This window comes from Podarcis filfolensis (assembly GCF_964270895.1).
Source record: "Podarcis filfolensis genome assembly, chromosome: 1".
Classification (NCBI taxonomy): Eukaryota; Metazoa; Chordata; class Lepidosauria; order Squamata; family Lacertidae; genus Podarcis; species Podarcis filfolensis.
In genome coordinates this window covers 90,353,457-90,381,121 of record NC_139604.1, presented here as the reverse complement: position 1 = coordinate 90,381,121, position 27,665 = coordinate 90,353,457, and the positions used below count along the sequence as shown (strand labels likewise).

The following is a 27,665-nucleotide window of genomic DNA, read 5'->3' as shown; positions in this document are numbered from 1 at the left end:
GCCTTTTCTTAACCTGAACACAATGGAAACACAGCAGGAAAAAAATGAGACTAGAGAAACTAGACACCAGGTTCTAATGAAACCCTGGTCAGAAAGACCCATTCCTGCTGGAATTTCTCATTAAATTTGTCCTTCATCGTGTTTTTCCTGCCCCAACCCAGTATTAGCTGCTGCTTTAAGGGCAGAGAGATGATAACATTGGGAAACACATTATAAAGGGGAGGGGGAGAACTCCGACATGAAAATACTATTCTACCTCAAGTAAATCCAGAAAACGTTTTGAAATATATTTGGCAAATAGTGCGTGACAATTTGCAACAGTGAGCATCAATGTGGCGTTATATATTTATCTAGTGAAAGCAGAATCTCGCCCAGCTGTGCAAGTGCCTTGTTTTATTTGTGATGAACTGTATGGATTTCAAGGAGTTTACTCGTGCAGTTGTAGGTAAGCAGCCTTCAGGGCCTCTACAGCTCCCCAGCCAGGCTTTTGAAAAAATGTATTTTACATAGAAAAACAGGTGCCATGCTCAGTTAACTCTCGCAGCAGGTTAGTGATACAACTGAGATCAGATTTCTGGACATAATCTATTCACACTGCGTTTTCTAATGACTTAGCAGTGTAAATATAAAATTCAAATTATATAAGATGCCTTTATACAGCTTTATACATTTTGAACTGTACAATTCCCCTGTAATACGGTAGGAATCATACCCTGCGTTTTGCTACATAAAAGAAAGCTATGGAGCTCCAAAACCTTTTGTTATGTAAGCTATGTACTGAGACTGTTTCAACGGAACGTACTGATTCTAGTGAATGCTCTCTGGAGATCTCTTGAACCACTCACCTATGCCATGTAGAGACTATGAAGTTCCTGATGTTTCCCAAACTGATGGCACCCCCGAGAATCTCTTTGAGCTGCTCATTGCTATCCGAGTAAGATGTAGTCAGAGGGGACACATAAATGGGATATCCAATTGGCTGATCACAAGATGAGTTTATCATGTTTCTTAAAGCTTGCTTTGCATTCTGGATGCTCCCTCTTTCTGGGTTCCGATTGCGCAAGAAACCAGCTCTTGCTGCTGCCCAGCCCAAAGACCACGAACACACTCCTTATTGACCTACAGGATCACAGCAATAAGGGGGAAATGTCACTGGGGAAAGTAAAAAATAGTGGCAAGCACATAGCACACAAAGACAGAGAAAAAATTCATTCAGTCTACGTCTTTAAGTCAACTGGCCTATTTCACTCCTTGCAGAAAAATACACATGATTATTCATCAGAATTCACACTTTTCCAAAGTTTGGAATGCAGTTCTTGGCTCAGTACATTTACTGTTATGTGTCAAAATGTAACGATCTACCTTGAAATAGTATGACTCTTTTGGATTAGTGGTTTTGTTTTTTAAAATGGTATTACTTCTTTGTTGCAACTTGCCCTGGGCACTTAGAGTGAAGGGCAGGCAAGAGTCAGATAAATACACAAATCCAGCTTTTAAAAGTAACTAAAACACCAGCCTCACCATCATATTTGGGAAAGCTCATACATTTGATGCAACTCATGTGAGTCAGACAACTTACTTTAATGACTCTGAAGATTAGAAATCGCTTGTTCAACATGATTATTTTGTATTCATTGGTGCCATCATCCATTACGTGGCGAAGGGCAAGCAGAGAAGGAGAATTGGAAAGGACAGCACTTCTCCAAGCAGGGTCCCCTTCATGAGCTATGACCAGATTTTGTTCATGGGATGTGATGGCTTCATAGAGAACAGCAGGATCATCATATTCATCTGGAGATGTGAAATGATCCTAAACAGAGGAGTGAAAGGATTGTTCAGTAGGTTCTTCACTGTGAAAAGAGCAGCATTTCATTTTAAAGAACCCTAAAATTATGCCAGGACGCGGGTGGCGCTGTGGTCTAAACCACTGAGCATAGGGCTTGACGGTCGGTGGTTCAAATCCCCGTGATGGGGTGAGCTCCCATTGTTCGGTGCCAGCTCCTGCCAACCTAGCAGTTCGAAAGCATGTCAAAAGTGCAAGTAGATAAATAGGTACCGCTCCAGCGGGAAGGTAAATGGCGTTTCTGTGCGCTGCTCTGGTTTCACCATAAGCGGTTTAGTCATGCTGGCCACATGACCCGGAAAACACTCTCTGCGGACAAACATCGGCTTCCTCGGCCAGTAAAGCGAGATGAGCGCCGCAACCCCAGGGTCATTTGCGACTGAACTCTCAGGGGTCCTTTACTTTTACCTTTTACCTAAAATTATGTTCCGCTTAACAAGTAGGATCTCACTAACCCTCAAAACTATTTATGGTGTTATCCATACACATTAAAAACGTAATTCTTAAAAGAGTTAATTTATCAAATATTTTTGAGACTGCTACCAAGACTGTAATATGACTACTTAAGGATTCTACAAAAATATTTATTTTTAAGTTACTTGCAAAAAGCAGCCCACTTCAGTCAAAGCAAGATTTTTCAAAGGTAGGCTTTTTGGGGAGGGGAAAAAAGGCACCCAAGACTGTAATTGAATAAAGTATCTGTATCTGAAGAAGTGTGCATGCACACGAAAGCTCATACCAAGAACTAACTTAGTTGGTCTTTAAGGTGCTACTGGAAGGAAAAAAAAATTTTTTGTTTTGTAATTGAATAAGTTCACCTTAATAAACTGGGAGGGGGGGTTGAACTTTCAAAAGAAAATTGTGTAAATGAATTAAGGATGCACCACCCCAAAGTGTAGCAATAAGCAAATTATTACTGTCCTTTATTGGTAGACCCAATTTTACATTACGTATTTCCTTGCATATTACTAAAAATAGATCATTTCCATTTGCCCCTCAAACTGTACCTTTATAACTGTCAAGTCTCCATACTATAGCCATGCAACAGAGCACTTGAACACAGCTTGAATAAGACAACCCACGCCCCTTTTAGCCCTGATGCATCCATGCGCAATCAGTCCTTATATACCTGATGTAGTTTTAATGACATGCGTATTCCTGGGACGACTACTTTCCTCAGCAACTCCATGTCTGCAAAGATCCATTCATCTCGAATCGATGAGATACGAAAATCCCCTTTGAACAATGCATGGAGCCCATAAAGGAAGGATTCCAAATTACTGTTTAGTTTGGAAAAGAAACCCCAAATGTTAAAGCAGGCATTCAACATTCCAAGTGAGCAGAAAAGTGTTGAAAATAATTTGTTAACACTTCCAATTCCATACTCACAACTGCCAATGCAGATTAGAACCGCCATTACATACAAACGTAAACAGGGAAGTAGAAAACTGCCAACAATCACTTCTAAATTCTGCCCTAACTATATATGAAGGGGAATGTTGAAGTGCCCAAGGAGCAAAACATCCCCTGCAGACAGCAGCTTAAATCATTCTGGCTGATGAGGCCAACAGCAGCAGTTTTTACTTGGGAGCTTTTACTATACTGCAGTCCCTAATTTGTTGAAAAACAAACAGCAATTTCACACCAATCTTTACCATGATTTGACCATCCCATAATATTTCACCTCCCTCAATTGTTGTTTTTCTTAGACTTATCCTGTTCTTAATGTCAGGTGGAATCTGGGACTCCTTCCCATCCCTGGAGGTTTGTTAGGCACTATGATTGTGTTTCTCATTTTCACAACAAACCAGCAACATAAAGGCGGATTATTTAATACTGTACTGTCATTAATTTTAAGCAGGTGGAGCTTTCCACTGGAAAACAGGTCTCTTGAAACCCTCTTTATGAGACCTTGCCTCAGCGATGCTGGGCACACAGAGGAAATACATTTTCTGTTCAACACTAGGCTTGCCATCCCTGTTAAATACACTGCAATAATAATTAGTCATTTCTCACTTTCTCCTGCAAACAATTGTCAGCTGCTCAGATCTTGAGGCCTGTCTCATACAAGCACTGTGAAGTATATGCTCATTCAAAGGTCCCAGGGCAGAGTACAGCAATTTAAAGATACAGGGAAGAATTCAACATTGCGCTCCTCTGATCATTCCATCAGTGCAAAGATTTCAGCCTGCCAAACCTAATGGCCCCCTCTCCTTCCCACTTGTGCTGTTCTGGGGGTTCTCCTGAACTCCCCAAATCAATTTCAAAGCTGGGGTGTGTGTGTGTGTGTGTGTGAGGGGAGGGGAGTGGGGGAAGGCCCACTGCACAAGCAGAAAACCTTGATGGGACTTGCTAAGTGAATCCTGCCCACAATATGAAAAGCAGTTTAAAACAAAGTATTTAGGGCAAAGGATAGAAGCATATGTGCAAATTACATGATTTAAATGACCCGAACTTTCTCTTCTATAAAATTCTAGAGTAAGAGATTTACATTACCTAGACATATGATGTGAAGCAGTTCCCAGAGCTCTCCGGCCAAGAACACACAGTCCATAGCAAAGAGTCACCAGGGAAGAATCTTTATCTGCATTCAATGGCTTCAAGTAAAGGAAAAAGTGAAAGGCTTAGGGAAAACAGAAGCAACCACCAGAGGAAATATTGCTATTATGTCTTACATCAACCTTGGCCTGAAACAATATCAGCTCATGAACATTTTTCTCCACTTCATGCTCCAACATGGCTCTTTATTCTTTCCTTTCCTTACATTGCTTCAATGAAAAATCACTTCCTTGTGTGCTTTTAACTTTTAATATGAACTTTAGTTGGGATTTAAATACTAACAAACTAATATATCTTCCAGGATCCCTGAATAATTAAAAGATGCTTACCTTTTCTCTCCGAGAACAGCAGTATTCGATCCAGTTGAGATAAATGACACAGAAACTCTCTCTGGAGACCCCTGCTAGGCGGTGGTCATAATCCTCATCAATATTAGGAGTAAATGTAGGATCCACATCAACATAGTTTTGGTCTGCACATTGCTGCAAACCTTCCTGCATTGTTTCATTTGATAACCATTCCTCTAGCTTGGGGGAGGATGTTACATAATAGATGATACCCTGTAAAGACAAAAGGTTAAAGGCATGTAGACTTGACCACAATTCGTTATGGTGATTTGTATACATCCTTGGAAAAAATGATGAAAGGAAATAAAGACATGCTGTAAAGTGGCCAAAGCTATCAAACTGGTGTGTCCACTGCATGACTAGAGCAGGTGAAGAAAGAAGCACTTCTGCCAACCATATAGCAGGAGAAGAATGTGAGCCTGAGGCTTCACTCGTTCCTTCTAGCTCATTCATGTAGCGCTAAACCACGGTTTAGTGTTACATGTGACCCCCTCCGTGGGGGGTTTTCGGAGGTGCGCCGAGCCCTGACGATCACCCCCAAAGCTCTATTTGCCCGAACCTTGTAGTCCCTTAAGCGGACGACATGGAGCTTGCAGCCATAGCCTCTGCGGCGAACCAGAAGTCCTCAAGCATCTCTAAAATCCTGATCTCCCCCCTGCCTCCGGTGTCATATAATTCTTATTATTCAAAAGGTGAACTCTTAATTCACATGGAGGAAGTCTAAAAAGCCATTCACTGTTAATAACTCATTCTCAAATTGCCAGCCCTTAAAAATCAAATTGCCCCCCTGTGGGGCATATGCCCCATGTTGGAAACCACGGGGTTAGAGTGTTAGGAGACCAGGATTCAAATCCCCACTCAACCATGAAGCTCACTGAGTGACCTTGGGCCAGTCATAATCTCTCAGCTTAGCCTACCTCACAGAGTTCTTGTGAAGATAAAATGGGGAGAACTATGTATGCCACCTTGAGTTCTTTGCAGGAAGGGTGGGATATACATATAGTAATAAAATAAAAATAAATATGGGAAGAAGTAGATGGTTCGACTGCTTTTGCCTACAGATCACCTGCTTTTTTGCGTAGTACTCAATTACTAACGATCACACTTTCTGCTCTCAATAGCAAACGTGAGGTCTAGGATTTGTATTCACCTTGACATAGTACGTGGTGAGTATCTTTCTAAGATCAAAGACTTGAAGCATGGATGCAGCACTGTTGTCTGTGATACTGTAGCCCTCCAGGACATACTTGGTTACCAGAACCTCCCAGGCTAGCCAGCGTTGGCCAAAAGCAGCATTGAAAGAGAGCATGTGAGGGATGTGACCAGGTTCACAGCAACAAAACCCTTCATCTTCTTCCACACCCTCAGTGATGGCTTCTACTTCCCGTTGCTGGCAGTAAGTTCCTGAAATGATGAAAAAGGAACTACAACAGCTGTACAAAGTAGACTCGAAATTATTATAGGAATATCACACATAGGTCACAGCTCAGATTCGCAACCACATGCTACAGCCCAGTAGAAAGAAGCGAGAAATTGCTACATTTGCCTGATAATGACAAAGATCTAATCAGCTTCTGTTTCAAAAATTTATGAATGTCAAGTTTTAAACTGTCCAATATATAATTGTTTACACTAAGCTTGGAAGAGGAAGCTTGTTTACAACTGCTGCCTTTACCAAACATTCACATATTTAAAATGTCTATCAAACCAAATGCCCAGTCTTAAGTAACTAGCTTGCAACACAGTTTCAAGGAGATTGGTGGAACTTTCATTTAGTTAGTTTTACCTCTAAATTCAAGCCCCCTCAGCTGGAAGGTGACCAATCCATTGCCTATCTCTATAAGGTGTACTAGTGCATTGAGGTAGTCAGAAGCAAGGATAAAGCAGTCCCCGGTACTATAGTTCCCCCATCGCCCAAGGAGCAAGTCTCCACACAAGCTGTGCTGAAGGGATCGAGTTAAGTGTTCGTAGAAGATTGAATTCAAGTTATTGTCGTCTGAACCTATATGGAAGGAAAAATCCAGATCTCATTAACTCTAAACTAAACTTTTCGATTCATATCTACAGTTCTTTGGCAAACAACATTTTGAAAGATCTGTCCTTTATTGATAACAGAGAACAAACTATTTGTTGTTAATTTAAACACACTTTCAAAAAGTATTATTACAAACATATATGTATTTATTAGGGGCATGCATCAGATTTAGACAAATACCAAGCCCAATTTGGCTGCTTTGGAAGGTTACCACAGGGCTTGTTTGAGCCCGGACTAGCAGGAGCAGGTCTCTGGTTTGATAAAGGATTACCTGGATTTCAAACTGATGGAATATGCCAAAATGGCGAAACTAATTAGAGATAAAGACAATAGAGACGTTTAAAAAGACTGGGAATCATTTATGTTGTATCTACAGAAACAACGTAAAGAAATGGACTCATTAGCAGGGTTTGAGTAAACACTTACAATCAACAAAACAAATAGAGAAACTACAAAGATGATGTTAAAACGATAAGAGTATAACAACATTTAAGTTAAAGAATTTAATATTAAGATACAATAAAGCAAGCAGGAGAAGCCAATATGTGAAAAACCAGAAGAGGAAGTTGAGGGAAGTTGTGGGGAGGAGGGGGAATTTTGGGAATTGTAATTTTTTTTTGTTATCTGATATGATGTTATTATGATAAAAATGTAAAATTCAATAAAAAATATTTTTTTAAAAAAAGGGCTACCTGGATTTCGATCAAGCTGCGAAGCCAGTCTTGTGTTTGAGTGGTCCACTCGTTTTGTGCTGAAGAAAGTGACAAAATATTAAGTTATTACAAAATGTACCATGGCAAGTCTTCATGGGTTCTCTACCACCATATGCCTTCTTCCCCCAAGAAAAATGAAATAAAAAGTCCATGCCAAAATAAAACACCCTCTTGCATTTTCCCAGCTGGTGATTCTCTCTCAACTCCCTGAGGTTCTGTCTGTTGAAAGATGAATTGTTTACAAAAATAAGCCAGCGTAACCTGGTTTGTCACCCCTGCTAAGAAAATGCAACTAAATGCTAACTGCTGCTATTTCCAGTCCTCCATTCTTTTTTCTGTCTGTCTCTCTTCCAAGACTAAGACCAGAGGCACAGCACTCCACTGCATTTCTCTGGATGTGGAAACAAAGTTTAGGCATAGTATACTGTCTCTTTCAGCAAACAGACAAATATGTGGACTGTCTTGCTGTCACTACAGGTCTTCCAGCTGGAAAATTACATGGAGGCTGTGTGGCTGCTGTGAGCCCAAGTAGCTCTTTGTATACTGGGCCAGGTTTTATACGCATCTTAATTAGGGCTGAGGAACCTCTGGCACACAGGCCTTTCTCCCCAAACCACACCTGCCTGCTCACTAGCTGACATCACAGGCGACAAGCAAGAGAACAGGGTTTACTCCTATATTAGCTTTGTGATCCTGTCCCCAGAATCCTGGCCTAGTTATTATGTTTGACCAGAGATCCTGGTTTAAAACAAACACTTGCAAGTTTCACAGCAAGCCAACTTCACACCACTGGTTATGAAGCTGGCTTGTTAAACTAACCAGATAAACCATGGTTAAGCATTTTGTGTGAATGTAGCCAAAGTATAACACTAAAATAGTTGGGTTTTCAAGTGAAATCATTTTTCACTACATGATTGCACAAGAAGTTCATCTAAACATCTAAGAGCCAAGATGAGTTATTTCTGACTTCTACAGCTCACCAGGGAGAGATTCCAGAGGTTTACCTCAGAAGTATTTCTGCTGATTTCAGCTAAAGGTAGGATGAAGTAGGGATATTTTTCCACAGTAAGAAACTAGTGGTGACTGCGCAGAATCATAATTCTTCTGCAGGGCATACTTTAGGAACTTAGCATCATGCATTCAGAAACATCACATATTATAACTTATTTTTATTTTATTTTTAAAAAATCTCTCGTTACTACAGAAGGAGGTTTTTTTTATGCCTTCAAAATCACCCACTTGTAGTCTCGCTCCCAAAACTTGACAGGTCTAACATAAGAAGTGATGAATATTGCACTTCCCAAAAATGGGTTTAGTGGAGTAGAGAAGAAAGCAGACACAGCTGCTTGGACAAACAGCATTGCAGAATCTGCAAGGAAGGAAAGTCAAGGAAACCACAACTTTTCTTTCTTTCTGATTTCTTCATGTCAGGGCAGAATAATAAAAAAGAACAACCACAATAGCTCAAACATCTGTGTCATTTAGAAAGGTCCAACAGCATCGTAAACTACACTTGGCAACCACTGTACAGAAAAATGAAGTAATATACTACTGTTCTTAGTGTAGAAGCATGACAACTTACAGCAAAAAAATGTTTCTGCTACACCACACAAACATTCATATCACAGTGCTTTGCAATCGAAACTGCTCGGAAGAGATTGGGATGGCTTGTAATCATACATTTTAGTAGACTTTTACAATATATTAAGGCTTCAAAAGTTCTTTTCCCTGTCAGCATAATACATCTGGAGCTTTCAAAAAGGATACGTGGTACAGCAAAAGGCTGGGCAAAAGCATGGAACGCAGATCCCCATGTGATTTGCCAAGGAGCAATGTAAGTGTATACAAATCTCAACTTGTAGAAAAGCTCCCACAGCTAGAAAGAAAACAGAAGGAAACGTTTAAAAAAAACAAATTTGGTCACAGATCTTGTACTCTTGACACATGTATGATTTCAATTTCCCAGGAGTTTTAGATGCACTAGCAAAATTTTTTTGTAAAACTGTGCATCGTGTAGGCCACAGCAGATCAACTGGTTCTGTTTTAAGAGGCATGAAATGTAAGAGAATGCCATGTTCTGTCAAATTTGTACATTAAATATTTAACCAAACAAGCGGAGATTCTCTATTCAACAATGAATAAACTTCCTTTCTAGCTGCAGTTCATCAGATAACATGATAAAATATCATATATCAATTCTGATAGATAACAAATCAGATTTTCCTTCAGATGACAATGGAAAAGAGGAAGGAGAGAGAACGAGATTCTATATTGCGATGGCAGTGTATGTCCTAATATTATTAATAACAAATGTTTTGGTACCGCTTTTAATGTATTCAAGATCATCAGTTAAACTCTTAAGACCGTAAGACTACCATAAAATATAAAATTGGTGGCTTTTTAAGGTTGCCTTTCAAGACTGTGGAAAAGATGGCTATGCCAACTGCAAGATTTACTGCCATCTCGTTTTGCCACAGAGTTACACAGAGCTTGGGCACTGTATTATTATTTGACATTACCTTGCTGAAGAGTATGGACATGAAGAACAAGTCTAGCAGCATTGTCTCCGAGAAACGTTTGTAGTCAAATGTAAAGAAAAGCACTGTGAAAATGACAGTAACATACTGGTAGGTTGGGTTGCTGAAAGAGGAACGCAACAGCTTCATACCAGCAATAGTAATCATTAAAGCACCAAATCTGCAATGAGAAAATATATTTGTCAAGCTGATCATTTTACTCTTCACTTTATCTGCATTCAGTACGTTCTTGAAGATTAATAAAGTGTTTGGTATATTTCTCACTTTACTATCTTTCATTAAATATGCCTGACCCCTTTTAAGAAAGAAGAATCTGGAGTTTCAAGAGACTGGTCAAGCAACAGAGATAGCCTTTGCAGTAGGACATTAAAAACAAACAAACCATAATTAAAGTAATGGAAGTGTCGTATGTGCTGTTTTCTACTTACTCTATATCCAGTCTCTTTGGGCTAGCAATAGCTTTCGCACTGCTGCTGAGCTCATTGAGGACTATCAGAGGGTAGATAATATTTTTCTCCACAAAAAGAAGCCATATATGAAGTTTCTCAAACCACATCACATGTGCAGCATCTAAGAGGAGTCACAAAATACAATACAAAATGCTATAGGAGTCTGGAAAATGTATCAGGAAACAAACCAGGCTCAGATGTCTATCTGACCCCTCTTTCCCACCATCCCTCCAACATAACAGGTAAGATATCTGAACTACTTTCTATTGCTACAAAGTTTTAACTTTATTGCAAGAAACTAAGTTTTCTATAGAAGGAAATGAGAAGAGCAGTTTTATTGTAAAGTCACAATGTAATTAATTATAGTTCACAGTAAATGCCTAGGGAATAGCCTAAGGCAGAGTCTTAAAAGAAGAATTGTACTACTTACTGCGGACTTCAAATTGATAGTATTCCTTGGTTTTCAACAGTGGATGAGAAAAACAGTGCCAAGGGAGCTGTTTCCGAAGTTGTGGCAGTACATAATGGGTCATAAAGCCAACCGAGCCCACCAATGCGTACAGAACATAGCTCAAGACAGGCTAATGGAAAAATTTAAGAAGGAAAAAAAGAGACTCAGTCTCAAAAGCAATCAATAGCAATTCCTTTCAGAATTGTGCTTCTCAATTTGGGCAGTATGGCAGCGATGGCTGAAAGGGTGCCTTCATCATCAACTGCTTCCCCACCTATTCGGGATACATCCCAGGGATATCAGAAACACCTGGTGCAACCCATATCTGTCCCCAAATGGACCATTTTGAGTTTTGTTGGGAGGGGAGTATCATTAAAACAGGTCATATTCCTTGTGTTTCCATTTGTGCTGATACAGACAATACAAGGAATGCTGCCCCTGCAAACGTGTCTTTGAGATGCAGTGCACTGCACTACTTAACATCCTAACTTTCTTCAATTGCTCATACAATTAGATCCATCCCTTTGTGTGATCTATGCCAACTAGAGCGGTCTCCAGGAAACACAATAAATAGGAACATGGAGAACTACAAGGTCTTTTGCATCGTCTGGCGAGCCTCATGTTCCTTCCTCACAGTTCCCAAAGGATGGGGAATTTGCCAGACTGAGCATTGCAGCACTGGGGAAAACTAACAAGGGACATTAAAAAAGTCAATAGAAATCCTACATCCTAAACCAAAAGCCAATATCCTGTGCTGTTCAGCAAACCCAAACACCATCATGTTATAAATGCTGAAGTCAACAACACTGTTCAAGAGGCAGATACAAAAGAAACTGGTAAGGATAGTTTTGAAAATAAGGGGCAGCGAAAAGTAAGGTACCTGCAATACTGTGAAAACTGTGCTGACGTGAATAGCAAAATAAAGTACACCGATGACTATGCACACCACCAGATCAGACTGCAAGCGTTCACTCTAGGAAAAAAGAAATAACTTTTTTAAAACAAAGAGAGTTCCGGAAAACTGTGTCTCTCTTTTAGTTTTAACTACTCATGATAATCATTGTCTACATGCTATAAGTTAACCCCCCCCCAATAAAAAAAATTAATCCCCTTCCCAAGAAATCGACATGACAGCTGAAGTAGCTAATGTTCTTTCTTGTTAGTGATCTAATATAAAGGAAAATAGCCACTGGTATCACAACTGTCAGACAGAGGTACTTAAGGCATCATAAACAGATAATTCCCTGGACACCTGAATCATTAGAAGTGTCCTTGTAATATCAGTCTTCTTAGTATGCTACAAAAGTGAGCCAACTTACCACTGAATTTCTCAGTTTTTCAGGTAAGGGGTCTTTAACCTCAGACAGTGGATCCTCTGGATTTTTATCTTCTGAAGTAGGGAAAAGTTTTGATTGCACTAAAGAACTAAAAGAAAATGTTTTCTTTGTAATGATTGTGCACTGATTTGAGTCCAAAAAGAAAAACAAATCAAGGTATATATATATATATATATATATATATATATATATATATATATATGCAGAAAACAACTATTGGTACTTATTTGCACTTTGTCCGCCTTTATGAAAAGGGCCTTCATATTGCATCCATTATCCCTGGCCATTGACCATGCTGGCCTATGCCAAGTCCAACAACATGTGGAGGGTCACAGGTCAGCCAAATCTGAAAACTGTTTGCATCAGGTGGAGGCTGTCTAACGTTTTTAGGCCCTTTGCTCCCCATGATGTTTTCTGAACAGATTCCCTTGCACAAACAATTATTGCAATAAGACTTCTACGTAATATACAAAGAGGTAATTATTACTTACAAAAGCACAGAAGGATCACTACTCTGTCTGCTGAGATGGTAGGATATTGCCACTAACATGCCACAGAATACTGAAAAGAGCACTGGAATATGTTGACCATCCCAAGAATCCTGTGGGCAAAATCAGAGTCCATTGGGGGAAAAAATTACAGAATCGGAAATCCGATGTATCTATGAAATAAACTGCATCAATATTATTCCTTAAATAAATTAATTACATTTCTCATCCACCTTGAAGGGAAATATCAAAATCAGTTAAACCAAATTACAATCAAGAAAACAGGGTGGGTATAAATATGTATGCATATCTCAGGTATCAATTACTCAGGTATGGATGGCATCGTGCACCAATTCAGCTTTCACATACAAGCTGACACCATGTTGTTAAGTGTTGCTGTGGAGCACAAGGGATATTTACTGTATTCTTCCGTGTATAACATGCCCCCATGTAAAAGACGCCCCCTATTTTTTGGGACTCAAAATTAAGAAAATATACTATGCACTATCCGTGTATAAGACGACCCCTTATTTTAAACTTCAAAAATTTAGGAAGGAATATAGTCTTCTACACAGAATAATACGGTATGCATTTATGGTGGGTTCCATGGCTTTACCAGAGCTTGAAATAAGCATCCTTTCCTAAGGATTTGTGAATGTTTTATATATTGTTATGTATCTCCATTTTGATTTTGTACTGAGTAAGAAAATTTATCTGTAGTCTGTAGTCCCTTGGCCTCCCTTGTTGGGATGTACCATATGGTGTGGAGGGGTGGCAGTGTATAATAAAAATTCTGGTGTTTCAAGGAAAGAAGAAAAACCAATCTCCATCCATCCACCTTTTACAAATATTAGGAAGTTCAGGTAATAACATTTAACTTTTAGTTTCATTAAGTGGTACAAGTATCAAGCCTAAATTTACTACTCAAAAATATAGCACTCACCTTTAGGGCACCATAACACAATCCATACAATAATGCTACTGCCACAATACTACAGATAAAACTGTAAAGTGCTGCAAGCAAGCTTGTCGTCGCTAGAGAATAAGAAAACGTTTGTTAGGAAAAGAAACCCTTAACAGTGGAAGAACACATATTTAGGTTTCAAGAAATAAACATTTATCCCTTTGATTTTTGTTTCTACTACAACACTATAAAGATTTACAGCAGATTATCTCATGCTTAAACTTATGCTACTTTTGAGGATTCTTTTATTGTGTGATATTACTGTTGTGCAGTATTCTTTCACTGGAAAAGTTAATTCAAAAATGTGCTTTTCCCAATGAGCCTGGACCAACTTAAGTAGACCATACGAGCTATAACAGACCCCACAATGCAGCAGTTCATTTGCTATGCAGGATTTATAGGCTTTCCATCAGAAAGCATTTTTGTTTCAGGGATATTACATTTCATCAGCTCTCAAATGGCAATAATACCTATTTGAGGAAAATGTGATTTTATTGAATAACATAGTCATTGGCATGTCTGGTATGCATGAAGGCAAACTTTCTGAGCCTCTTCTGGAGAGCACTGCCATACAGTTGAATATATGAAACATTACTCTGAAATGTGTAGACGCTCCTTCCAATTTTGCTTTCAGCTGACTGGCTTCTGGAGTGCAACTGACAACAACTTCCTTAACGGCTCAGGGCAGAGAGAATGCTAAACCATGGTTTGGCACTACATGAACAAGCCTGCTGCTCTCCCTGTCCTCTCACACCATGCAATTCATTCTTCCTTTCCCTTGTTTGTGGCAAACTATAGTTTGCCTTTATATCTGAACGGGCAAACTACAATTTGCACTATAAAGCAGCATACCAATACAGGAAGAGAGGAAATCACAGTGCATGGAGGAGGAAGGCTTGTTCCAAGCACATTCACATGGCATCCAAGTATGATTTGGCATTTATGTCTGAATTGAACCACAGTTTTATACTAGACCATTTAGTGCACAGAAAACAAAACCATTTGAATGTCAGGCAGTTGCTTAAACTGAGGATCTAAAGGACCACCTGTAAAGGCTAAAATGAAGTAGGAATGTGCTTAAATTGATCCTTTGGATAAAGCCCTCAAACTACCTTTTCTAAACAGATCTGAAAGTCATTTGCTGAATTATCCATGAAACGAGGAAGCTCAACTCACCATTGCCACCAAAGACATGAATATCTAATTGTTCACAGAGGTACATGACAAATGTGTTCACCTGAGGCAGAAGACCAATGAAGAACACTATAGGGAAACATAGTGTAAACACTACAAGAGACAAAAAAAAAAAAAATGATAGGAAGAAAATAGTAAATACATACAGAACTATTTGTTATCCTTCCACTTTTAACTATGGAGGATATAGGTGTTCTTTAATTATTAATTATTATTATTATCTATTGAATTTATATACCACCCTTGCACAAGAAATAATTTCACATAGCTGTTGTTCTTTATTTCAAAACAGTTGCCAATTACTACCTGCTGTGAGTAGCTGAAGTATACACTGACGTGAGGCATACAGCTCTTTTCAGACTCCTTTTCCTATGTAGCAAACACCCTACTCACTTTCAGAACAAGCAACTGCAGTATGTTTGCAACTGTGTGTTTGTCAGGCCAAGCGAAGGCCTTACTCTTCTTGCCTCTTCACCTTAGCCAGATATGCTCAACAGGAAAGTGAACATCCCTGAGAAGGCTGAGACAGAGGAAGACTGTGAAGGTTGCAAGGAGCTAAACTGAGAAGGGGAAAGCTTGAAAAATGATGTGGAATGGAGACAATAGTGGTGATGGATTATGAAGATGTCATTAAGTAAGAAGATAACTTGCAGTGTCCCCACAGGAGAGGGACAGCATGTTTCAGCATGACAGCCCTCCAAGACATGTAGCCTGCAATCAAAACTAGACTAACATGAACAAATATGTGGCACTTTGGTAGTTGCTATCATTCCCACCATACAACAGCTGCCAGTTATGAGACGGCTAAGAGAAGTGGATCAAGATTTTATCTGAAGATCCTCTGTACGCTGCACGGCAATTCTCCATGTTTATCAAAGTTCTAATCATGCAAGGACTGTCATGGTAAAAGGTAAAGGTAAAGGACCCCTGGACGGTTAAGTCCAGTCAAAGGTGACTATGGGGTTGCGGTGTCCATCTCGCTTTCAGGTCTAGGGAGCCAGTGTTTGTCTAAAAACAAGTTTTCCAGGTCATGGGGCCAGCAAGACTAAACCGCTTCTGGTGCAATGGGACACTGTGACGGAAGCCAGAGTGCACGGAAACACCACTTACCTTCCCGCTGCAGCGGTACCTATTTATCTACTTGCACTGGCATGCTTTCAAACTGCTAGGTTGGCAGGAGCTGGGACAGAGCAATGGGAGCTCACCCCGTAATGGGGATTCGAACCACCGACCTTCTGATTGGAAAACCCAAGAGGCTCAGTGGTTTAGACCACAGCGCCACCTGCGGAACTGACAATGACAACCACTTCCTCTCCAATTATAACAACTTTTAAAAGACAGAATGAGAAAGGAAGGGATTCCATTTATTTGTATCTCCATTAAAGAACAGAAATCTATATGGTCTCCACGATGGACAAACGATCTATGCATACCATCCACATAGCTTTTAATGGAGTTTACACCACCCTGTTAATTTATGATACGGCAGTATAAAAATACTTTTACAGTGGTACCTCGGGTTAAGAACTTAATTCGTTCTGGAGGTCCGTTCTTAACCTGAAACTGTTCTTAACCAGAAGACCACTTTAGCTAATGGGGCCTGCCGCTGCCACTGCGCGGCCACCGCGCGATTTCTGTTCTCATCCTGAAGCAAAGTTCTTAACCCGAGGTACTATTTCTGGGTTAGTGGAGTCTGTAACCTGTAGCATCTGTAACCTGAAGCGTCTGTAACCCGAGGTACCACTGTATAACTAAAGAAGCAAATACAATGCATCAGAGCCATAAGGAAATTGCTCACCTATAATCAAGTCCCTTGCTGATAGCAGCAAAATTGGATTAGTGAAAGCCATTCCATATAGTCGGAACCTTGCAGTGAAAGTGCTCTTGCTGCCATAGTCCAGCAGCCAAATGAGGCTGCAGCATATGCAGAAGTAAACAGGGCGGCTATAGGCGATGATTCGGTTATGACCCTGAAAAAAAAAGTTTGGTTACTGCAACTCAAAGTTGCAAATCATAACTATTGTTTTCTTCAATATTTGGTTTTGAAACTTTATTACGCATGCCGCTTTAAATTAGAAAGTTCAGTGTGTTAAACTCAGATACACAAGTGTATTAGCAATGCCTTTTCTGAATAAAAAGTTCTGTTCCATATAGGAAAACTTACATGCCGAGGTGATGAAGAATCTGGTTGCACACTCTAAAAAACAGACCAGAAAAATGAAAGGGTAATATTAGGTAAGGCTTATTTTCAAGGTTACTTTTCAGTATAAGACTCTTTTAACAGGTAGGATCCACAGAACTTCCATGGACACATCAAAGCTTCTCATGGTGTGTTTTTCAGTCACAGCCCCTCATCCCCTCGCTGCTCCCACCCCCCAAGTTAGTTTCTCAAACAGCATTCAACAAAGCATGAGAAGCTGGGGTCTGAAGTGAAAGTTTTAAAATATCAAAAATAACTTAACGGAAGAGGTAAGAGCAGAAAAATCATACCAATACACAGGAATGCTGTGTGGGTTCATAAGGAAAAATCCATACCCAAGCAATGCCTTTATTAGGACCCTCAAAATGTCACATAATAGTGAGAAAGCCTTTGAGTTCACCAGTACTTTTCAACAGGCTGGATTCCATACACAGACACTTTCTTTGTTCAACAGCTGATTGAGGAAGATGAAAGCTTGATCACTATTTTGCAATATTTTGATTGGCTTAATATGTAATTTCCCATTTCATCAAAACCTGGAAACTGTGGTTAATAGCTTCAGAACACTCTAGGATATACATCACTTGTTTGAAGCTGGCTTAATGTCCTGGCCTGCTCTGAAACTCTTAACCATTATTTCCTGATTTGGGCAAACAATGAAACTGTGGTTAGCAGAAAGCTTCCTGGTTTGCTTGCAAAGGGACTGCATGCACACCCAACAAAGATGAGCCAAGACCAGGCTTATTATTAACTCAAGATAGATTGTCCAAATGCTGGCAGAATATGAATATTTAAAATTGACAGTGGCAAAAGAAGTTACCTTGAGCAAGGAATACTGGCAGCTGGCAATCACCAAGCAAAACTGGAAAACCCAGATATCCTTGAAGAAGCCTTCAATAAGAAGTACAGAACCCAAGAAAGCCACTTGGATAGCTAGGATGACAGCTAACACGTTTTCCAGGATCTCACGATTTCTATGGAAAAGGAAAAGCACATGGTACTGGGAAGCTAAATAGGTTTATACAATTGGAAGAGATGCTGCAGGAATTCAAGGAAATGAAAGAAAACGACCTATGATACTGTATCTCAAAAGTCTAAGAATGCCTAAGCATGCAAATTTCAGGTGCTGAATCTATTGTGATTTTATTGGAGTTCAAATGGCTGCTCAAACGCATTCTATAGAATCAGTCAGAAAGGATAAAAATGTCACCCAGTCCTAGTCCCAACCACAAGACAGATAAATCCATCCATACTCATCCCCTCCCAGAAAAATCTGCACTGCAGTATGTCTTGAGAAAAAATAAGGTTTCTGTAATGGTTCTGCAGAAGAAAAACAAGTGAAGGTACTCCAAGAAAAAGAAGTCTGTAAAGCAGTATAGATACTCCAGTGCAGAGAAAGCAAACTGCTGAGCAGAATGATGGTGGCTTGCTGGATAACCCAATGCCCACTATACCGTTAAAAGTGCACACCAGAGGGTAGCTTATCTGCACAACCCAGTGCTCTAAATTCAAGTGCTGCAGTACATCTTTCCTCCTGATAGGAGTGCACATGTTCAGGGTACCAGTGTATCATGCGTTCTTCCGGGGTCCTCCATTTAACTTCCCTCTCCCCGGTTTTCCACTGGACACCTTGTTGTTACTGCTGTTCTTAGTTGGGCCCATTTTGGCCCCGTTTCTAACAGTACCCACCACCTGATTTGAGTAATGCTTTGAACAGTGCATCAATCACTAGCATACGAGCCAAGCAAAAGGAAACCTGATGCAAATAATTACTTGAACTATGTTAGAACAGCATGTGCTCATGGGATCTCACCTATCAAACAAGGCTAGGAGAGTCAGTCTATCAAAATTGATACCAATCCAGATCTTAGGCAGGATCCAAAAGCGATAATAGTGTTTGACTTTTTGGGCGGCTTCCTCTTGAGGTTGCAGATGGTCCTGCAGGTCAGGGCTTAGGTCAATGTCTTGATGCTCGAGGAGATCTGTATCTATGGTCAACAGCCTGTTCAGCCTGATCTGGGGTAGGGAGAGCTACAATAAAGTCAATAATAAGTTGAATTCACACATCTTTAGACTATAAACTATAGATCTTAAGGAACATAAAAGTGTCATGGGCCAAAGATCTTCTATGGGAACTACTCCCTTGGTCTCATCTTTGCAAATCTGTATGGTTCAGGGAGAAGGGAAGGTGGAGGAGGATGCGGTTTATCTCATTTCAGGAAGGCACACCTGATTAACAGTTGTTGAAGACTACATGCTCAACCCAGGCATGGGTTCATGGTAGAGTTCCAACCTGTGTCTGGATTGGCTGGTTTCTTCCAGGAAGCAAAAGCACTGACCCTGTATAAAACTTTATGGAACTGCAGGGATAGTGCACATGCAAACCACACCCTCCCTCCACCTAGAACAGTCTTCCACAAACTTGAGTCCCCAGATGTTGTTGGAACGACAACAACCATCTTCTGCAGAAGCGTTGGGGAACTGGATCCAACCAGAAGACAGAATTCAGAAGTGAGCCACTTTAACAATCACCTGAATTCATTTGGTTTTATTCTGTGAACTGCCCTGAGACCTCCAGGTATAGGGCGGTATATAAATTCAAATAATAATAATAATAATAATAATAATAATAATAATAGCCAGAAAATCCCCACCACTAATCTGCAGCCAGCATGGCCAATGATGAGTGACAATGGGAATTGCAGATCCAGTAACATCCAACACACAAGGCTGAGTAGAAGGGCCCTTTCCTTTTTACAACTTCAATTACTCCAGGGTATTTCAAGCTGATATGGTAAGGATCGAGCAAGCTGAACCTAAAGTCTTCAAAGACCTTACAAATCATTAGCAGTGATAGTCCACAATCCATTCTGTATTGAGCAGGGCTTGGACACCACTTTCTTATATTTAAGAGGTGGGCGGCACTGCATTTGTCTAATTATACACACTTCAGGTCTCACATTATTAAAGTATTAACATGGCTGCAATTCTCCAATTATTTGTAGCAGTGAAGACATGGCATTGTCCACCTGCTGACAACTTGAACCACTCGAATCCTGTGCTAAATTTACAGACAGAATACTTAATTGTATCTCAACAACTTAAGAGTGACATTTGATCATCTGCTTGCAATAAAATAAAGAGCAAATGCAAAAACTTACTAAATCATGTGGATAAAAACGAACTGAGGTAGAACTTGATACATGAGAATCCGTGTCACTATAATAACAAGAAGATTACTTTAGATTGATACCACACACTGTTCTCCAATTCAAGTCTCTTCTTTTGTTTAAGAGATTACTCTTTCTGTAGTTTGTAGGACATCAGTTACTCCAGTTTAAATCAACTTGCTACTGGAAAGGCAGTACTGTTTTCACCAAGGGAAAAAGAAACGATACACCTTCTTGATAGGACAATGCACCCTATTACCCAACCGTGCTGACGTTAAGAAAAAAGGAGGCCTGTATAACGAGCATTTCTGTTTCTATTTTGTAACAAGCCATTAATTCTGCATTAATATATTGATGGCTGGATATGGGGTTGCATTGCTGGGCTGAATACCTAGTCCTATCTGAGTGATTGCTAGCCCTTTTCAGGCAGAGGGTAATAAAGGTCCATGGCCAGCGCTCCAGGGCCAAATGTCAAAGTGGGAGTGGCAGAAATGGAAAAGTGATCCTGGATAATAATAATAATAATAATAATAATAATAATAATAATAATTAATGGCATATTTGGGGTTTAGGGGTTACAAAAACTTTTGGTATCACAGAATTACAGCAGGAGACCCATGAAAATAATCAGTAAATAAAAGGTGTTGCATGATTTTTAAATGGATAAATTGGGGGGTGGGGCTTGTTGGGTCAAAAAAAAAGCTTTCAACATCAGGGTGTCACAGCAGAGGACCCACAGGAGCAGCTAAAACTAAAAATATATGTATTTGGAGAGCCAAAAAGAAAACTCCTGAAGACTGGGTGCCAGCTAGGGGCTGGCTACTACTGCACCATAAAGACAATTCCACATCAAAAATACTTTGGTTTGCATGACTCTGCTATGCACTGCTATCTATGCAAAGCAATGGCAGAAAACGATGTATTTCACTGCATTCTGTTTTTCTTTGATTTTGTAATAAATGTACAGTAGTACCTCGTGTTAAGAACTTAATTTGTTCCGGAGGTCTGTTCTTAACCTGAAACTGTTCTTAACCTGAGGTACCACTTTAGCTAATGGGCCTCCCGCTGCCGCCGTGCGATTTCTGTTCTCATCCTGAAGCAAAGTTCTTAACCCGAGGTACTATTTCTGGGTTAGCGGAGTCTGTAACCTGAAGCGTCTGTAACCTGAGGTACCACTGTATCTTTATTGGGTGGTTGGGTGGGTGTGGAATCTGCATGTCCCAAGGGACATTATGCTCCCAAAGCAGTCATTTACTCCAAGCACCATGACTCTTATTCAGCTTACTGCCTTGAAAAAAGGATATGAAATCCTGTCCAAGGATCTCGTGTACTCATTTTGCTCTTAAGACTCTTAGATTATTCTCTCTTTCTTTGAAAGGGTATCATGACCTAATTGGCAAAGCCTATCCAAAACCCTGGCTAGGGAAAACAGGATAGCTTCACCGCCCTGTGGTGGTGGCGGCAGCTTAGAAATCATATGTAAATTCAAACATTTTGCACTCAAACAGAATAAAGCCATGTATCCAGACACAAAGTTATGCAATAAAACATCCTAAAATGTAATTAACACTTTCACTGATTGTTCTGAAATACTGCCTAGCCTTCAAGGGTTTTGTGCAAAGGAAGTATGCAAAGTGCCTTGACCATTTTGTATCATCTGCCTTTCCAGATGCTGTGGGACTACAACTCCCTTGGTATCAGGAAACTCTCAGCTATTGGCTGGGGTTGAGAAGAGATGTAGTCCAGCAACATCTGAATGGCAAAAAGTTCCCCACCACTGCACTATATAAACATGAGAATGAAGTTGGTTCTGGTTCTCAGTTCTTCATTCAACCTGAGACTTCCTTAGTCTCAATATAATGGGTATTCTTTGACAAAATATAAAATTACCAAAAGGTTCCCATGTACATCAAATCACAATTCTGAAAGTGTTCTGACTTTTGCAAAAATACACAGACGCTTAAGAATCTTTCAGAATTGTTTGCATATTCAGCATTGCTGACTAAACCACAGATACTGGTTTTCAAAAACACACCAGATATTAGATGTTCTTCTTGCAGCAGGCTCAAAATTCACAAGCGACATATCGCAGCCCCCTGTCTCGTAGAGTGTAGAACTGAACTTACCTGTCAAAAAGAGAAAGGCAGGATAGGTTAAATATTGTAGCATATTTGTACACCGTAGTAACAAAAAAATATGCTATAGGTTACTTGTACACAACACAGATCTACATAAGTATTTTATAGCTACACCCACACACTTCATAAACCATTAATGGAGGACTTTACTTGATCAGGGACCAAGAGACCAAATTGGTCACAACCAAGAATGTAGATCAGTGTACATAAGCAAAGAGTTACTTATGGACTTGTGTAATGCACACATCTTTCATTAACATGTCCCTGGTCTTTCTTTGAGCTAGGTTTTCATACCTAGCGGACACAGTCCAGAAACAGGAAAATAAATCAGTCACTAAGTCATTAAAAAAATTAACTATGGTGTTTTTTCTTTAGACTATTGCATTCTATCACCTCTATCAGGAGAAGCTAAAGATGTTCAGCCTATTTATTTTTATGAGGTAAAATTACTACCATATCTTTCCATATAACTTGGCACAAGAATTATGATAATAATAGAGAATTTCATGCATAATGCTAGAACTTGGGTTCATTCAAAGAAACTGATTGATAATATCTGTGGGACAGACAAAAGCAAATACCATATTTACTCGAATGTAATGCGCACCATTTTTGGCTAAATTACATCACGAAAATTAGGGTGCACATTAGATTTGATGGTGAATTAGATTTGATTGCAAACCTCAAAAACACTACTGACATAGCAAATCCTATTTCGGTTTCAAGGTTTTGAAAACTGAGGTGCGCACTAGATTTGATGGCACTGCAGTAAAATTAGCTAAAATGTATAGGAAAAAAGAAAGAAAATGTTGGAAATGTAAAAAGGCAGATGCGGACTATTTCCATATGTGGTGGACCTGCGATAAGGTAAAAAAATTTTGGGAATCAATTTATAATGAACTCAAAAAAATATTTAGATATACTTTCCCCAAAAGACCGGAAGCGTGTCTATTAGGCTTAATAGGAACAGAAATTAAAATAGAAGATCAAAATTTGTTCATGTATGCTACAGCTGCCGCGAGGACCCTTCTGGCCCAAAGATGGAAAGTACAAGATATACCAACTATTCAGGAGTGGCAGGCGAAGTTGACAGAATATGCAGAACTTGCCAAACTGTCAGGGAGGATCCGGGACCAGGGAGATCAAAGATACCAAAATAACTGGAGTAAATTTATTGAATATTTAAAGAAGAATTGTAAAGAGGTCAAGACACTAGCAGGATTGACATAATACCTCCAATGTATAATAGTACTAATATGAGAATGATGTGCGTGATGGAAAGAGGATAAATATACCAGTTGTGGGGAGGGAGGGGGGTCGCGACTCGGCAGAGTCAAAGGGAATGTATGGTGATATTACAATTTGTTGGGAAAGAATACGTAAGGAAAACAATAAAAATTTACTTGGGGAAAAAAAAGATTTGATGGCACATTAGATTCACGTAAATATAGGACTTCTTTGGGCAGCACATATTAATATATGGAATTCACAGCCACTTCAAGTTTTGAAAGTTCAAGAAAAATGGACTTTTTGTTGGAATTGAACAGATCCTTGATCAGGTCAAAACAAATATAAGACGGGAAGACAAATGGAATGATTTGAGGCTCCACACATGCCTTCATCTAAACAATATTATTTATGTATGGAAATAGCAGAAGCCAGTTCTGCTCTGCTTTTATCCACAGACAATTTCCTTTCAAAATGCTAACTGCATTCTTAAACAGGGAATGGTGGATTCACACCACCAAATTTTGCCAGTTTCTTTTCCACACTTCCACAGGCCATAAAAACCAAAAGCAAGCAAACACCCACAGTCCCATTTTCACTGATGACATCTCACCATCAGAATACATGGTGTGAACATTTTTTTTCCTTTATCATATGAGGTAGCTCTTGTGGAAGTACAAAAAATAAATAAATCTGGATTTAGTGGAACAACACTCCATTTAAGAATGCACATTTTCAGTCATTTGACAATGCATGCCCAACAACAAGCTGAGCCAGACTAATTACTATGGGGAATTCAGGCTACTAAAACTGAAGCAAAAACCAACAGCAACCTTAATACTAGGTCCTACTGATTGTTGAGAATAAGCGTTAGAGATACTGCAAACGGCAGTGATATGTGTACGTCACATGGACAATATTTCCAGCTTGAACTCCCCTCTATGCTGCTCCCAACTTCACCACACACAGAACAGCCAATCTATAAACTTCGTAATTGTTGAGAGATTTTTATTTTAACATTTGTCTAACCAGGACTTGTTGAATGCTCCAGGCAGGGCTCGAAGTGCTGAATGCCCTAGATAATTCTTGGTACCTGTTCCCTATTGTCATTCATGACTCACTGACAAAATATAATGAGATAACCCTAAATCTAGAGTTGCAATAAATGTTAATACAAATGTACAAACATAAATTTTAACTGAGAAAGTTTGCCTCCCTTCATCACTATTTTTAAAGCTGTAACTTTTTTAAAAAATGTACACATGCATAGCAATGACAGGCCTTGGGGGCGTATCATGCTTTATTCCTCCCAAAGTATTTGAGAAGGGTCAAATGTTTTTAAAAGAATGGGCTGAGTTGGTATAGGAGATGACTAGGGCATGTTTATAGAAAGATACATCACAATTTGGGTTCTTTCCACATACAAAAGCAATGTATGTTTTCATGAGTGAAGACTACTCCTGGATTATTTTGTCACTGACACATATGGTTAGAAATCACAGTATGTGGACATACAGTACAGCAAACACGAACTCAACATTCCCATATAATAGCACATTTCCCCCTGCATACTTGTGTACACCTGTAACATCGTATTAGTGGCAGCCTTATTTTGAAGGTCACAAAGGTCAAATATTTAGAAAGAAGAACTACCACCTGTTAAAGCAGAACACAATCTAGGAATGGAAAGCAAACAATAAAATATAAGAATGAGCTACACTTTAAACAGTGTGCATTTATTTCTAAGACTTGAATTAGTGTGTTTCCCCCATAATTTTCATTCATATATATATAAAAGTATGTGCCAGAACTAGCAGACACCAAGCTATTAAGAATAGAATCATAGAATCATAGAATTGGAAGAGACCACAAGGGCCATCAAGTCCAACCCCCTGCCAAGCAGGAAACACCATCAGAGCACTCCTGACATATGGTTGTCAAGCCTCTGCTTAAAGACCTCCAAAGAAGGAGACTCCACCACACTCCTTGGCAGCAAATTCCACTGTCGAACAGCTCTTACTGTCAGGAAGTTCTTCCTAATGTTTAGGTAGAATCTTCTTTCTTGTAGTTTGGATCCATTGCTCCGTGTCCGCTTCTCTGGAGCAGCAGAAAATAACCTTTCTCCCTCCTCTATGTGACATCCTTTTATATATTTGAACATGGCTATCATATCACCCCTTAACCTCCTCTTCTCCAGGCTAAACATGCCCAGCTCCCTTAGCCGATGTGATCCCAGTTCAGTCATATAATCTGGCATTTATATATGTGCGTTCCACCACATTTTACATGTGAAAAGTTGTTTCTTAGATGCAGCTGTAACTCTTGGCAACCCTCTTACAAAAACATATTGCAATTTTCCTACACAGTTCAGTAAGAAAACAGTGCCCTGTCCATGCCTGCAGAACCAAAATGGAGAAGGGAACTTGATAATAAACACCATGTGAAAAATATCAAAGGCAAAAGATGAATGAGATTTCCCCCATCCCTAGCAGCTAAGGCACTTCCACACTATCAGCATTTTGTGGGAGAGATTAAAGGACATACCAGGAAATTTAGGTTTTTGGAATTCAAGCGGATTAAAATGTTCTTTCTACCTACTGCAACAAATCCACTTTAAAAAAGAAACTGAATTTCTGCGGTGAAGGTGACAGGGAAATGCATTGAGAAATCAATCAAATCAGAATGAATGTTCAACGAAGACTGAATATAATCTAACCTCCATGCGTACAAGCAAATCAGAATGAATGTGCAATAAATTGAGGGAGGCTTAATGAAAATGATACTCTCTGATTGTCCAAGGATAGTTTGTTCTGTCCTATAATTCAAATTGCCCCAGAAACAGTCCCCCCCCCCACTCCAATCTAATTTTAAAATATAAATGGAGGATACCTTGCCTTTTCAGGCTTGACAACCTAGAATAATTTTCTTCTTCCTTTACCCTCAATCAGAATATATCAACATCATAAATTTGAGAGTATTTGGTAGTGTACCAATCCACAACTTAACAGAAGTTGATCACTATTGTTAAGTGCAATATCACTTCAATTCCAGCCATCATTCACTTTTCCCCAGCAAAGCTGATTTCAGCCACAGAGCATCCTTGAGACTCTGGAATGAAGTCAGTTTTAAGCTGTTACACTCCAGTGGACTTGTGTCCCGCAAAGGGACGGTATATTAAATACTGAACTCTTAAAACACAGAATGTACTAATTCATGGTAGGTGAATTACCATTACTGCGGGAAGTGAAGTTACAGGGAACCAGGCAGAGGGCCTTCTCAGCAGTGGTGCCCTTCCTGTGGGATGCCCTCCCATCAGATGCCAAGGAGATCCACAACTTTTAGAGGACATCTAAAGGCAGTCCTGTATCAGGAGTTTTAAACGTTTGACATTTTATTATTTTTTATATTTTGCTGGAAGCCAGCCAGAAGGGCAGGATATAAATAAAATTATTGTTATTTTTAGTAGGTATTACAGCAGCTACTTTGAGTTAACAAAGCGGGAACAGAGCTATCTGGATCCTCTGACCAAGCAGTTAGCATCCCTCTATCTGCTTCCTTGTACTTCCGAGCAGCGCTGAGAACCACTAATATTGAGCTTAACTATGTGGTTCAAGGCAACAGACAACTGCTGTATAGGTGCTATACAGTTAAGCTTTTAAGAAGCATAGTCTCCTTGTCATCTGAATCCACCTTCACATATTACTGAATCTGGAGATGGAATCCTGTTTATAAGTCAAAGTCCACAGGAAGATAAAATCAGTGGAGTAATGTAGGAGAAGAGAGACTGTCAAGTTGGGAGTTGCTGGCTCACCCTTGATCCTAAGGCAGGAACTATTATGAATAGGAAGTCCCTCATACTTGTCCAAGACCAAAATGGCAAATGAACAATAATCCTAACTGTGATCCTGAGAAGGCATAGTTCTTCAGACAGAAAAACAAGAGACAACTTCCTCATCTCCCTCTCGCTTTCCTTTCCTCCCTCCTTCCTTTTCATTGGCCAGCCAAGGAAAGCG

The 27,665-nt window shown here is 39.6% G+C and overlaps 1 protein-coding gene across 1 annotated transcript in view; it reads right to left on the bottom strand.

Moving 5' to 3' along the window:
• Positions 1 to 27,665, bottom strand: part of PCNX1 (pecanex 1) — a gene marked incomplete at its 3' end in the record, with an annotated part of 73,256 nt that overhangs the window by 1,366 nt on the left and 44,225 nt on the right. The window contains 26 exon segments of the mRNA XM_083590656.1: positions 3 to 13; positions 846 to 1,068; positions 1,071 to 1,119; positions 1,580 to 1,810; positions 2,973 to 3,123; positions 4,340 to 4,440; positions 4,732 to 4,962; positions 5,900 to 6,153; positions 6,536 to 6,751; positions 7,477 to 7,535; positions 8,737 to 8,866; positions 9,265 to 9,373; positions 10,017 to 10,194; positions 10,463 to 10,604; positions 10,914 to 11,064; positions 11,815 to 11,907; positions 12,254 to 12,359; positions 12,763 to 12,872; positions 13,703 to 13,794; positions 14,900 to 15,010; positions 16,716 to 16,887; positions 17,082 to 17,114; positions 17,938 to 18,091; positions 18,931 to 19,148; positions 20,279 to 20,336; positions 22,323 to 22,413. Of these exon segments, the coding sequence (XP_083446782.1) occupies positions 3 to 13; positions 846 to 1,068; positions 1,071 to 1,119; positions 1,580 to 1,810; positions 2,973 to 3,123; positions 4,340 to 4,440; positions 4,732 to 4,962; positions 5,900 to 6,153; positions 6,536 to 6,751; positions 7,477 to 7,535; positions 8,737 to 8,866; positions 9,265 to 9,373; positions 10,017 to 10,194; positions 10,463 to 10,604; positions 10,914 to 11,064; positions 11,815 to 11,907; positions 12,254 to 12,359; positions 12,763 to 12,872; positions 13,703 to 13,794; positions 14,900 to 15,010; positions 16,716 to 16,887; positions 17,082 to 17,114; positions 17,938 to 18,091; positions 18,931 to 19,148; positions 20,279 to 20,336; positions 22,323 to 22,413 (3,474 nt within the window).